This window comes from Copidosoma floridanum, unplaced genomic scaffold, assembly GCF_036245765.1.
Source record: "Copidosoma floridanum isolate Cflo_tuat_1 unplaced genomic scaffold, Cflo_Japanese_pri ptg000011l, whole genome shotgun sequence".
Lineage (NCBI taxonomy): Eukaryota > Metazoa > Arthropoda > Insecta > Hymenoptera > Encyrtidae > Copidosoma > Copidosoma floridanum.
In genome coordinates this window covers 12611918-12626729 of record NW_028321888.1, presented here as the reverse complement: position 1 = coordinate 12626729, position 14812 = coordinate 12611918, and the positions used below count along the sequence as shown (strand labels likewise).

Genomic DNA, 14812 nt, shown 5'->3' with positions numbered 1-14812 from the left:
GAAGACTTGAGTATTTTATAGAATAAAAAAAATATTTTTTAAAAACGCCAAATTTCATTTACTTTTTTTTTTTAAGTTACTCTTCAATCACTTCTTAAAATTTCACTTTGCTATCTATTCAAAATTTTTCATGGCATTTTCAATTCAAAACCTTATTAGTAATTACAAGAAAGGAAATATTGGACCTTACAAAAGTTAGTGCATGTGACTCTCCAAAAGGAATTTCATACTACTTATTCAGCAGGTTTCTGTGAAAAAATAAAAAATAAATGCTTCCAACTGCTTAAAATTTAAAAGCATACATATGATATACATAAGGTAATGCATAAAACAATATTACCTTTTTTACAATTTTTTTCTTCATACGGACATACTTTTTCAGCATCATGTTTGACTTTATAATTGTGTTTTTCATAAAACAACATAAAATAACATGATTGAACTTGGATTTTATCTGCCTTTTTATGAATTTCATTGTTTTTTTACCTTTGAGCATATCACCTTTGGTGGTTATGAGCCAAGCCACTCATCCATTATTATTCGCTCTAAATTGCGTTTTCTATGAATTTCAAAATACATACTAATGTACATCCAAATGAAACTAAGTAAAAAAATGGTCTACAGTGGAGAAATAGGATATTTCTTCCAAGGGCAAAGTAAACTATCAAAGTTAAAGAGAAACGTCTAAAGTAGAAAAAAATATGTCTCACACCTCGGGCATTTTTTTACACTGTGGGCGTTTAAATAACCTTGGGATAGAAAGGAAAACTTTTCGCCCAGTGATCACCCTGTAAGAGATGCGCACTAATGATTATCATATCACGGTATTTAATTTTTTATTCAAGCCAATTTTGGCTGTACAAGAAAGCAATTAATACTATATTCCCAAATTTTCGGCCTTGATAATATGCTCTATCTTTGAGAAATCGAAGACGTCATAGGCAAACAAAAATAAAAAGAACGTATTCCAGGTGCGATGTGATGAAGAATACGACTATGGTGATAATCGATGGTCAAAACGTAAACGAAATTGATACAACCGTTGCAAAGAACTTGTCATTGCTACTGTCAGATCTTGAGGCACGCCAGCAACGACTAATCTTTTGGAACTGGTGCGACGAAGCCAGTCGAACCCTCATTGCTTTCGATACTTCGATCAAACCACACTTCCGGACTTTCGACAACATCTCGCAACTACTAGCTGGTAAGTTTATATAGATGTACACCAACATATTTACACACACATGCATATTATATTTATATATACTAGTGCGGCTCCGCCCTCCTGTGCGCTTTGCACGCCGATCCCCTATTCATAAATTATAATCCTTCACATAGGCTTCAAGGTAGGAGGTAAAAGATTTTAAATTAATTATAATGATAACATTAAAATACATTATCAGTATGATTCACATAAGTTAAGTATGGTTGTTATAAGAAAATCAGCTTCATTACACAACCAGCACATTGGGAAAGCCGAAAAACCTCCATTTTACTTTTATAATTGCTCTCGGTCTTATTTAAGGTAGACAATCCCTGGACCGAGTTAATCAAGCGAGTGAAGTGCGTCATTTACCGTATTGCGACAGTCTTACAGGTTATGGCCGTATGCTTTTGTAACGGGAAAAATATTAATCAATACTCTGATTTTTCTTTAGTGCCGTCACACCATAATTTAAAAGGACCAAAATAAAGTACGAATTTTCAAGATTTGTACAGTTTTTTTTATAAAAATAGTTTGATTTGTTACGTATGTCTTCAAAGCTGTTATTGGTATAACCCATTTAACTTATGTTAAAAAAGGCACTTTGAACTTAAATATCTCAAAAAATAGTTCCAATACCCTAACTTAAAAAAATGTTTGATAACATGAAATAATTTAATGTACAACATACTTCAAATTCAAGAAAAGTTTGATTTGTTATAGTGACGACGGATTTTCTACTTTAATCTATATTAATACTATAGTTAACATATCATAGTTTTAAGTAAACCTAAAAGTATAGCCAACTGCATACTTACATATCATGTAAAAAATTTTTTTTTATAAAGTTAAGAAAATTATACGTACACATGAGAGCTTCAGATTTTTTATGTACTTTATTCAGTCATTTAGATTACAAGTGAGTACTCCCATGAACGCTATAATTAAACTGAACTTGTTTCTAAGAACAATCATGGATTCTCAAACAATTAGAGCAGCAAGTAAAACATTTTACGTTTAAAATTGTTCTTCCTATTAAAAATAGAGGATGCTTTACTTCTTAGAAAGATGATATTCATATTACTTTGGGAGTTCTTTCTGCTTTTTAAGGAGGCTCCTTCATGGTAGTTTCCGAGCCTTGACCAGATTAATTAAATAGTTAAAATTTTAATGAATTGAATGTTACAATTGTTTATATCGCTGACTCTGCAAAATTTTAAGATATTATTAATTTTATGTAGCACTTTTTAAAACGTATTTTTATGGTGGAAGAAATTAACCTAACAACTCGAATAAATCAACAGTTCCCGTAATAAGAGTGCACACGTTATGTAGAAAAAAAACCTCTTCTTTCAATTGACACCTGTCAAAGAAAGTGTTACCCTGAAAAATTTCGAGAAATTATTTTGAAAATGGATCGAGTCATTTTATTTCCACAGGTTAGCCTGTATGGGAGTTCCCTTGCGCCAGTGATGCCAAATATACCTGAGTTTGCGAAAAAATTTGTGGCATACGACATAAGTTGGCATCTCTGCACGAGGGAGCCTCCTTACATAGAAAAAAAGGGAAACCAATAAAGAACAATAAAGAATGTTCCACTTACACTCTAGTACTATAATTTTTATTAGATCTTCTACTATTTGCAAAGAACAAGGGGGATGGCCCCAATGGTCACTTTCAGGTATATTTTTATGAGAAAGTACTGCAATAGCACATATTTATTACTGTATTGAGCAATAATGAGATTATATAAGTTGTATCTTACTCGTATAAAAACCTACGGACTCAAATGTTGTTAGTAGCTATTTTTTTTTGCACCGATCCTATAATTTCTTAGCCTTCGCATACTTGCTGATCTCACATCATTTCCCGTAATTACGGTATTCTGCCAATTAACTATTCGCTCGTTGATCCTCCTTAATCCAACTTATCAAAATATCTCGGGCACGATGCAAACACGCGCGTTGTCGGGTCATACCGCAATTCAGGACAGGGTGTGCCCTACTCAAGAGGACCACATACCGTGTACGTGTATAGAGGCCCGTCCTGTGTCGCTCGATATTTCATCGTCACCCAGAATGTGCATCATCACGTACACACATGCGCCCGTGCATTAACCCTTTTGGGACGGCATACAAGCTCTCTCGTCGTGTCGTAGTCGGTACACTTTATGCACGTATTGATGATAGACGCGTGTGTTTTCACAACCATGTAATCCATTTCTGGTTTCCTTGAGCTCCTTTAGAATAATTTTTGTTATTAAATCTGAGCATTTGAAGGAGCCCATTCAACTGTTTTTGCCACGTTGTTAACTTGGGTGAACATTTTTTGATTTCTCGTTTCTTAATTTAATGTCACGTGAAACGTGAGTCTTGTTTAACATGACTAAAACTCCTTGTCCCGTGCATAAAAAAAAAAAAATAACTACTATCGAGTCCGTCAAAGTATATGAGATATCGTTTCCCCATCGGAGGGTTAAAAAGTCCCACACCACACAGACGTAATTAAAAAAGGCAGTTCTGGTTGCTTATGACTGCAATGCGCGTGTAAAACGTGCTCCACGCGAGTAATTAGAGAGATTAATTTCCCAACGGGGAGGTCGTAGACGAAAATGGAACGAGTGAGCTGGAAAACAAAAAACAAAAATGTAAAAAAAAGCAAACGCAATGAGAGTCGTGGATGCAAGGGAGCTGAACTATAGCTGCTGCGGTGTGCATCAACTGAATGTACTGGAGTTTGTGGACAAATAGTACGCGTTAATAATTATAAGTATTCGTGGTTCATGGATAGAGTGACGGCATGTACGCGATATTTTCAGCAGAAGCTGAAAGATGCGGTTTGATTGCATCGCTCGAGGATGTGTGTGCGTGTGTCTGTGTAGATCTGTACGTGTATAACATTCGTGTGTAATTTATGTTCTGCGAGGATTTATTAACATGCCTCTAATGCACTGCTTGTACATCATTTTATCGTTTGAAGCCACGGTTTTTTTACTATAGTCATTATTTCTTTGGTTGGGAAAAACTTAAAATATGAAATTTTTTTTACATTTTTCACGTCTCAAAAGATCTGATCGAAGGCAAGGACTTGCATGGACGAAATTTGAATTTTGTTCGTCTTTTTCTTTTTCCTTTTTTTTTTTTTTTTTTTACAATAACCAAATTCTCATTTTTTTTTATTCAATTATAAAAAAAATTAAATAAGATAAGTATAACTGTTGCTTTGTTTGTTTACAAAAAAAAGTCAGTAAAAATTGAATTCCTTTATAGATGTGTATTTGCTTTTCATAAACAGACAAAATATTTTTTGTAACGTTATACAACTAAAGCAAATCATAAATAATTTGGCTTTTTTTCAAGAAAACAAGATTAAGTAGTAATTCCGTTTTTTCATTATTTCAAAAAAGCAATGGAATTATGCAGTCTTGAAACAATTAACTCCGAGTACGAGTGTTTTTTAGTTTTTAGAGAAAAAAAGTAAAAGTATTCTTGTCACTATTATTTGTGTAAACAAAATAAACAAAACAAAAGTTTTGATTTAAAAATAAAAGCGAAACGAAATTATAATTAGTTTTGTATTGTTTTGATACTACGAAATTTAAATCTTATGTTGTTTTAATACTTTTTTACAATTAAAAATCAACTTTTTTTGTTCCGTTTTATTTAACATAGTTAACATGTAAGTTTTTACTTGTTTCGTACAATTTTCTGATCAACACTTGTGGGTTTAAAATGATTTTTCAAGCAATACAATTTAATGTAATTTTCACGGAAAACAATAAAATCGACCAAACATAATGAAAACCCCATGCTATACCTACGATAAATTTTGAGCACGAAGCTTTTAGCTACACACACACGCTTTACCCACTTTTGAATTAACGTACCGGCAGCTAGCCGGCCGGCTAATAATTTCCCAAAACTTTTCGGCTAGCGCGCCAAAACTTCAACTTTTGCTTCCGCTGTGCTCAACGCCAAACTTCTAGTCCGTTTGTTTGCTGGGGGATATTGTATTTTGTATTTATAGATGCCCCTGCTCTTTCACGTCCTCGTTGTCTTTGTCATGGAAGCTTGAAATTAATTAGGTGCAGCAACTTATGAATTGGAGCTGTAAGCGAGACAACCCTGGAAAAACTTGTGGCTGCAAATTCTAGTATTGGTGGTCTTTTTTGCATCACTTGAGCTTCGAATGATTTTATTTTGTGCCGATCAGTGTGGTTCAGGTGGTACATTTTAGTTTCGTTGCGTTTGGAATAAGACATATTACGTTTTACCCTCATGAATTTCGTAGTAACATTAACAGCAATGTCTATACGTGTAAGGTACTAAGATTTCAAAGTAACATTTTCTTGTACTTTCATTTTAACCATGTTAACTTGTACCATAACTGTTTAATTGATATTGTACAAGCTCAACTGTGCCATATTCAAGATATTTAAGTCAAAAGTTTTACTTTTTCCATAGTTTTTTTAGTACTTAAAAAAAAACATATAATATTTAGTACTAGAGGAAAAAAAATTTTTGAGGTCCCTCCGGTCAGCAAACTCCGCATGGATGGTGTACTGGTGTAGGTAAAAGAAAAATGGAGTCACTGATACACTTTTACTATAAGTATCGACAATATACCGTAATGTGGACATACTTTTGTGACCCTCCGTCACGCTGACGTCAGGATATCACGACTTGTCCATATATGTCAATGCAGTGCGATTTTCCTCTTAGCTACAGTACGCAATATATATACTAACTTTGCGGACCGTAGGGACCTCATTAAACTAACTGTTTCTGGCAGAATCTTGTAATTGATTTCGAACCAAAGTCTAGACTAGCTGTTAATAAAAATTGTTATGTCATCGTATAATGTATACCAAATTTCTCCTCATGTCATGAGTTGCAGAAAATAAAAATGACTAATTATTTGAAATACAGATAAGCTTAGATCACGTGCATTTCTCTACCTGTCGAGGGCTTGTCTTACCTTACTTGTCTGTTTGTAAGTATTTAATTTTTCAGATAATGAGCTCTTTTAGCTTAAAATATTGTTATACTGTAGTTTGATAAGTTAAACTATGTCTGGAGGATAGCCCTAGGATGTTGTCAAGATAACTAATTACATTTTAGAGTACAATGAGGATACGATATTGCATACACTTAATCGACTGTCAGATCAATTGATTGGAAGTTTGGTATGCAATATTTTCATTGTTTTTACATTAAAATTTTTCGTAGCTCATCGCAAATCACACGTAAATTAAAATCAATGTAAAATATATAACGGTAGCTTTCTATGGTGAGATCTAATATAAATCTTTTTCATTGAAATTGTTCTTGCCCACTGCCATGAGGACGAGGACAATAGTAATTTAGCGTGCACTTAAGGAGCTTAAGATAATTCCCTTGCGATTGAGAGATGGCGAGAGACGGGAGACTTTTACCTAATTAGTTTTGATTAAGTATGGAAAGGTGCTTTGTCATTTCGACTGGAAAGTCCATTAGGTCTACTTATAGCTGATAATGTATATCATATGTATGGTAGAACTGAATTTAAATGGATTTCTTAACAAGTATTAATTTAAGTTATTTCAAAGATTTGTTATTAAATCTCATTATTGTAAATTTTATTGCTGTAAGATTTGTGTTTGATAAAATTATTATCGTAACTTTAGATGATCTTCTACGTATTTCCACCAACTATCGTGTTTTTTTCCACTTGATAACACTTTTTATATATTACACACAGTATGCAGAGTACAGTGTTATATAGTCAGAAATTAAAATGTTACATATTACGAAGTACTTCTTTCAAATTTTCACAGAATAAAATTTTAGTAATAAACTAAAATGTTGCTAATTATCAGATTTTTTGTGGGAATATCTTATAAAAAGGTTGGGGATCAGTTTGACTCAAGTAAGTGTGAAACATCGATTAACAAAATCAACACACTAATAATTTACACTTAATAAATTGAATTAAATTGTTAAAAAAGTCAGTCAAAAAAACAATGAAAAATGAGTTTTTACTCATGTAACTAGAACCGCTACAGTATTTTGTCTGTTATGTTAAACAATTTTCCTAAAAAAACATGAAAACGACGGGATGAGACGTAATAGATGTTGACATAATTTTTTTAGTTGTTGCAGGATTCGGTGTCTTTTATAATATTATCGATTAAAAAATGTTATGATCTGAATGTTAGTTTGTAGTAATTATTTAAATGGTTCACAAAGCAGTGCAATACAACTTGTAATGAATAAGTTTCCAATAGTTAACAAAAAAAAATTTATTTCCATCGGTACTTATTTGTTTATAAATGATGTGTTACGTAATCAGAAATAGTTGACTCGAAAAATATTAAAAGCCCATTCCATCAAAAAACTTTGTCATTATCACGCGATTGCTTGATGAAGCAAATAGTAGACCAAAGAATAAGTACATCAAAAGTACTTCTAACAAAATAGACATGGACCAAAAAAAAAAATGAAAAAAGGATGATGAAGTCCCCAGCAAAATAAGACCAAGTAGCCGCTGCAGGCCAACTTATTTAAATCAAAGGGTTGTCACGCGCACGCTTACCAGGGCAGCAGGAAAAACTCGTTTGCCAACAGTTTTGTCCACTTCCATCTCTCGTTATCTCCCTCTCTCTCTCTTTCTATCCCCCACTTTTCTCTCGCAGCGAGTACTAACTCCTCTGTAGCGCAGTTTCCGCCCGGTTGTCCGTCGCAGCCCTTCGTACCTAACAACCCTACCCACACCCTCCGTACAGCGCTTTCAAACTATTCTCACTTGGCTGGAAAGTTGTACACGTGCTACGCATACACAGATGCACATGCGTAGCTTCGTGGACAAGATAATGTATCGTAGCGTGGTAATATCGCAGCAGGTAGTCCTTTAGTGGAAGAGTGTCGTGAGCCTGAGCGGGTCCTAGTCGTCGGGTGTATCCATCGGAGCCCGCTGTGGGCACTTCTCCCTCGTCCGAACTTCTGATTAAAATCGAGCTCGCAGCTTCTGCCTCCAAAATTCGATTAGAGCTTCAATCCTCCGCTGATGTTCGAAGCGATTCGGGGATTCAATTTAATTATATGCCTTTGACTTTATAATTCAAAGTTTCTCATCCGGGGCAAAATATTGAAAATTATGTCATTACCATGAAATTCGTTGTGGATGAGCTGAAGAGCACAAAGGGACCCCGATGGTCAATTAAACCTTGATTAACAGTACATACAGCAGCAGAGTATACTATACATAAAAAAAAGACCCACACGTTGACTTGTAGTAAAGTTTACCAAGTTTTCATTGATCGTGTACGATTTTTTTGACAACTTTTACAAACATGCACAAAAATAGCTAAGGCATTTTAGACTTTCAAAAATACTCATAGATAATTCTTTCTATAATCAACTCACCCACCCACTATTTTGCTAAAATTTTTATTGAATTTCTTACAAAATTCATTCCGAAATCCAAATTCGTTCAGAAAACCGGTATATTTTAAGGGTTAAAATGGGACAAACACTAAAAATGGGTTTTTAATTGTTAACACATTTTTTTGTATTGCCAAAATGTGTGACCAAAATGAGCTATAAGTTTTTGTATTTGCCCAAGGAAAATTTTTACGACGACTTTCTTACTTCATTAAAAAAATCTTATTATAATTGAAACAACTGCGCTGTCCATGAAAATTCGACTTTAATTATACCACATTTATACTTTGCACTTATCATTAATATCTGTACAAGCCACTATCTGAGTCGATAATCCAACAATAAGCAAAGATACGAAGCGTAACGGAATAGTGTTACGGACTCTTATCACGAAAAGGAGCGTCACGGGATCTTCTAATTGCGTCGAAAAATTGAGATTGTAACGCACAAAATGAAAATTAAACTTCACCACTGCACTTATATCATTAAAAAAACAGCTAAATTTTAAACCACCACCTTCTGAGTCGATAACCCAATGCTTCGGAAAGTTACGTGACATTATTTAGCGTTACGGGCTCTTAGTTCACTGAGAGAAAAAAAAATAAATAAAAATTACTGTGCTAGGATGGTAATGAACAACTAAACCGATAAAGTAAAATTTTTTTAACTAAAACAAAAGGATCTAAAGTACAAAAATAGAAATTTCACGAAATGATAAACAAACATGATAATTAATCGAAACAATACATTAACATTTAAAAAAGTATATTTATAGATTTTTTTATGGCAGCTTGACGTTAGTTTTATTCTAAGCAATGTTAGTATCAAAATAAATTATGGTCCTATAGAAATTACGGTATGTAACGTACGATATGCAAGGCATATCATACTGACTCTCCCTAGTAACAGCGGGGCTTCTTTATCAAGAAGGCATCGGCAGGTGGGGAACAAGCTAATATAAGGCCCCCTCAAATCGCGGTACTCGGGCGGCACTCGGGCAGTCAACCAGTCAGGGAGTCAAGAGTCGAGAGTCAAGGAGTCGAGCAGTCGGGCATTCCCGCATTTGGGAATTAAGAATTCACGAGGGAAACACACGCGCTACATTGCCTTTAATTTCGGTGATTTGAATAAAGCTCTTGATACAATCAATTGTTGGTCATTCTCGCGACGCACCTCCTACCTATCTTTTTCCCACGTAACGGGTATGATTACGACGATGAAAATTAAATGATTTGACTGCCCATTCAAACGATTGAAATAAAACAAAAGATGGCAAGGAATGAAATTCCAAGGCAGCGTTAAGGCGCGGCGAGTAAAGTACACGCATATATAGAGAAAGTATAATCATATCGAGCGCATCGGTTAACCGTTGGGAGACTAGAGGTAACCGCAATTAAAACTCGCGAGGATGAAAAGAATGGACTCGGGGGAGGCAGACGGGTAGTATCGCGGCACCGAAATACAAGCATTTAGAGCAGAAAACAACAGGGGATGAGTATAATATCCCAGGGGTAACTACCACATAAAAATATACAAGTACTTGATTCTGTTTTGTTTCCTTCATCTCCCAACAACAAAAAGCTGTGAGCGATTTATCAGCCATTCGTTGTGCAGTGTTTAAAGCTGGGGCCCTGAGTGGGAGGGCACGTTTCATTTTTTAACACCATAAATCACGCAAAGCAGGGAGGAAAAAAAAAGAAAATGGGATAAAAGGAGGGGTTTCAGTTGAAATTAAATTTATCGTGCTCCAGCAAAGGACCCTGAGCTCTGGCTGACGCTACCGGCACGGGGGGATGGATAAAAGTGGATTCGTGGATTCCTTGACGAGTGAGCAAGGGAGGGAGGCTGATTTTAAGTCTCGCGACTGAGCTTCGACTCCTCGGAGTCTCGTTCAATTAATTGCCGGCGCGGAGCACCGGAGGGGGAGCTTTGCCCCTCTGAAAAGCTCGCAATGCGGTTATCGACGGGAAGAGGGAGTTTTTGTTGTTTTGAAAATTTTCAAATGGAAATGGACAACGCTTTGAAAACGTCACTGTAAACGCTCATCAACGAGACTCTTTGAGTCAATGGTTTTAAGTTAGAGTATTATTGGAAGTTGAACGAAGTAAAAATTTACAATTGGCTAGCGTACTAGTCATTGAAACAACGCAGCTTAAGGGGTCGTGGGTTTGATTCCCAGTGGCTCAGATTTTTTTTCCGATGGTCTTCACTGAAATTTAATCCATGAAACCAACTTAGGATTAAGGATTAGTTTTAAGTTTTAACCCACAGTACCCCTCAACTCAATGTTATTTAGAAATGTGATTCTAATTGTAATATTACTGTAGCTATAAAAGCCTCACTCACACTGCTCACACAGTAGAAAATCGAAGCTAGTTGTCATCCCCTACAAACCCTATAAATTTATGTGATAAAAAATGGAATGACTAACAAAAATTTTTCTTGTAATTAATAATTTGTATAGGTATGATCAAAATCTGTTTTAAGTGTTTCAAGTTTTTTTTTTTTTTTTTTTTTTTTTTTTTTTTTTTTTTTTTTTTTTTAACAAAAGAAGAGTGTATCTCGTAGGTCAGTTATTTACTCTTAAGTACACGACGATACACTGTTTACAATGAACTTTTCTCCTTCAAAAATACTCCCGACAACAGTTAATTTAAAATAAATGCCAGAGGTAAAAGTGGCTGTCCGTCAAAGGACGTTATCGGCGTATTTCCGTAGTTTTAGAAAAATATCGATAATTCAGGCGCGCCGTACTCATGAAACGTTTAGTGGAAGCAAAAATAACACGTCACCCAGTCCCGACAGTCAAAATCGCGTGATTAATAATTTCGTTTTTTCCGTTTGTTTGTTTTCAGATGAGGTCGCGACGTCTGGCGAAACAATTAAGAACGAGTCGCCTGCGTGAGCCTGTCCAAGCCGGGCTCGAATGAATGCAGGAGCGTGGAAAAAAAAAACGAGAGAGGAAAGCAAGTTCCATGCATACGGAGTGGACGAGGCGCTGGGCAAGATAACACGCTGTGACCGCAAGCTCTGCCACCAGCTAGCGCTTTTTTTTTTTTTTTTGGCAAACGTCTGCTCTTGCTGTGTACCTTTTTACCGCAACGGGGGGCATATATAACTATAGTTTGCTATTCTGCTCGTGGTTTTTTTTTTTTGTACTCAGACTAATGGACGTTTTTCAATGGAGCGCTACAACTTTGTTTGTTACTGAAATATAACTGTTTTTTTTTTTTTTTCTGACTCTAGTGTATTAATGAATGTTTGGATGTAAAATGTATTTTGTATACGTGGTCGAAAGAGTGAGATTAAGTTTAGTAATGATGAAGTATTGTATATCAACGTAAGGATAAATATTTCATAACCATTCCTCGAGTTTTTCTTTTTCTTTTTTTTGTCAACAAAGTTAGATTGGTCTTCACTTATACTTAAGATTTCTCAACAAAAGTATTTTTATAATCACTGTTGTGCAGATTTCACAACAAGTTAATACTAGAGGAATGAGAATGTTACAATAAATTTTTGATGTTTCGTTTATACATAGGCAACATCAATACTGCTTTGTTACGTAGATAAAAATAATTTGAATAAAAAGTATGTCTTATACTGTATAGCTTACGTCGGTTCTATTCAGTATTACATAACTTATTTACTATTCTTCAAGCTGATGTCATTTTCAACTAATTAAGTAGTAAAATGACAAGGAAATTTTTGCAAGAAGTTTTTGGTTGCATGATATCAATAAAGCTTGTACAAGAATTGTCGGATCGATAGTACTATTAAAATTTTTACATTATGTCGTGGGAAATTGTGGTATCGCACGTGGTGACGCATGTTGTCTGGGCAAGCACTAGAGCTGCTTGTGTTTTCTCCGGTTGGATTCACTGTCCAAAGGTAGAAAAAAACTTCCAAGTAGGAAAACTATACTATTTTCTGTCGAAAACTGATAATGACAACTATATGTACAAATACGAGTTAATAATGAATCAATAAAACAATCGTGTTGTAAAGGCACAAAGACAATCATCGTTGTTTTCTTTATTGTTTCCAGTCATATGCAAACGATGGTATTAAAATAACTCTACTATTCAAAAATTTTTTACTTGTGACAGAAAAGGGCGAAAACTTGGGCTAATGGTCCAGCAGCGCACCGTTGACACCAAAAAAGCGCCAAAACACGGAAAAACTGATAAAAATTCGACATCCAGCATGAAAAGATAGAAGTAGTACAATAGTACTTACGCTGGATCAATCGATGGACATTGAAAAAGCAATATACACACGCGAAAGGCCTCGCAAAGAAAAAAAAAAAAAAAAAAAAAAAAAAAAAAAAAAAAAAAAAAAAAAAAAAAAAAAAAAACAATCAGACACGTGAACTGTACTGTTTCATTATGTTCGAGTACGATTACGTTTATACGTACGTATAGAAAAACGTGTGACAGCGTGGTAAAAGCCAATGTTCACGGAAGTGCTTTCCTCCACCTTTCTGCGTCCTTTCTCCGAAACTGTGATGCTATTTGAAAAACCTCCATCAGCACTTTTATTGGTAGTTGGTTCAAATGTCTCTGAACAAGCAAAAACTCCTCGCTATTGGAATCTCAGGGATAGAGAAGAGATTTTCCTCCAAGGCTTATTAGAGCGACGATCCCTCGTGGGGACCCGGAGAATCGAACTTTTATTCAATGGGGTTCTGCTACTATTGTACATCTGTATCAGCCTTCGGTTATCTAAAAATATGTAACGATTTTACCCTCGTAGATAATGTTACGTCCAAACTTCTAAGTGAAGGGTGGAACTCGTAGATTCGTTCTACAAACAAATAAATTTAATTCTTGTTCGTCAGGAACCAGCCATTGGTCCAAAGGCCTTATTTGCTTTTACTTACAGTATATTTTTCTTTTAAATCGTTGACTGGGCGTTGTGGTGTTAGGTTTCACGGAATAGTATGTGTGCAGTCTTTGTCATATGTTATCCATTTAAAATTTCCTTGGCATTCAATTCATTAATTAAAGTAAGAATTATGTTTCTATCAATTAGACTTTTGAGTCTTGGAATATTTCATATTATGTAGTGATTGAGATATTTCTGAATTAAGAAAGTAAAATTAATCAACAACCAAGTTATGTCTTATCTGATGATTTAATGAATTTAGAAAAGCTGGAAATAGTTGATTTTACAAATAGTATAAGTAATAAAGTTTTAGACTCGCATTTACAATGTTTTAATAATTTGTGGTTTTTCTGAACTTAACTTACTATTATGTTCGTTGGTTAGCCGCTGCTTGCACGCACGCAGTCGCAAGATCTTAGAAGGTTGACCGCAACGATGATCCTAATCCTACACAGGAGTACTCATGGCGATGACAATAATAAGGCTTCTGCTTTTAACATTGGAATCCAAGTCGACGGTTCTTTCTTTCTCCTTTGTTTCTCCTTGATTCACTTTTTAGGTGAGTCTACAGTGGTTTGGTTGGCTCGAGCTTTTCTCACACCTATTACTCTAACCGTTTAAATTAAATCAACTAAAAAACGGATGTTATTTCTGTACAATTTTAATAAAACTGCATCATACATAAAATCATGCCCTTTTAACTACGTTGGAGTAAAAAATTTTTTTCATCGAGTTTCAATGTCCATATGTGATAAAATTAGTACTCATTGTTAAAAAATGTATATTTGTATTTGGAGCTTAAAGGAAATTGGGATAACTAAATGAAAACCCAAATTTATTATTGTATAAATCCTTTATTAAAGAAAAAAAAAAACAGTCCATCACCATATTTTTTTAATATTATTTATTCAGTTTTTTACTTGTTTTTTTATTTTTAGCTCTTCGTTCAGATCACATACCCATATCAAGTATTCACCGATATAAAATTAAAAGGTTGCATGTTTAATAACAAAACTGAAAAATTGTAATAAGAAAGCCTTAAAAAATAGTTTTATAAAATATTCAATGACACAACTTTAATATACGATCTTTAAATAATATCTTCAGGATAACTTTTAAAAAAAAACTACAGTAGAAAAAAAATGTAGCATCAAATCTGCAAGTTAATCTTATCAAATACTTTTGGCTCATAATAGTTAAGTAACATACACACACTTAGCAAATAATAAAAAAATGTTTTCCCTTGACTGTCGATTAATACCACTTTTCTGACAGAGTATCAAAGGCGTACAAAATACAA

At 34.5% G+C, this 14812-nt stretch overlaps 1 protein-coding gene across 2 annotated transcripts in view; it reads left to right on the top strand.

Annotated features, from left to right (window-relative positions):
- The window catches only part of LOC106644316 (sodium-independent sulfate anion transporter), a 50399-nt gene extending 38544 nt beyond the window's left edge, over positions 1-11855 (top strand). For both annotated transcript variants that reach the window (XM_014359764.2, XM_023391493.2), the window contains exons 8-9: positions 972-1204; positions 11481-11855. In XM_014359764.2, the coding sequence (XP_014215250.2) occupies positions 972-1204; positions 11481-11530 (283 nt within the window). In that variant the 3' untranslated portion in view covers positions 11531-11855. The remainder of the gene's footprint in view (positions 1-971; positions 1205-11480) is intronic.
- The last annotated feature ends 2957 nt before the right edge of the window (positions 11856-14812 follow it).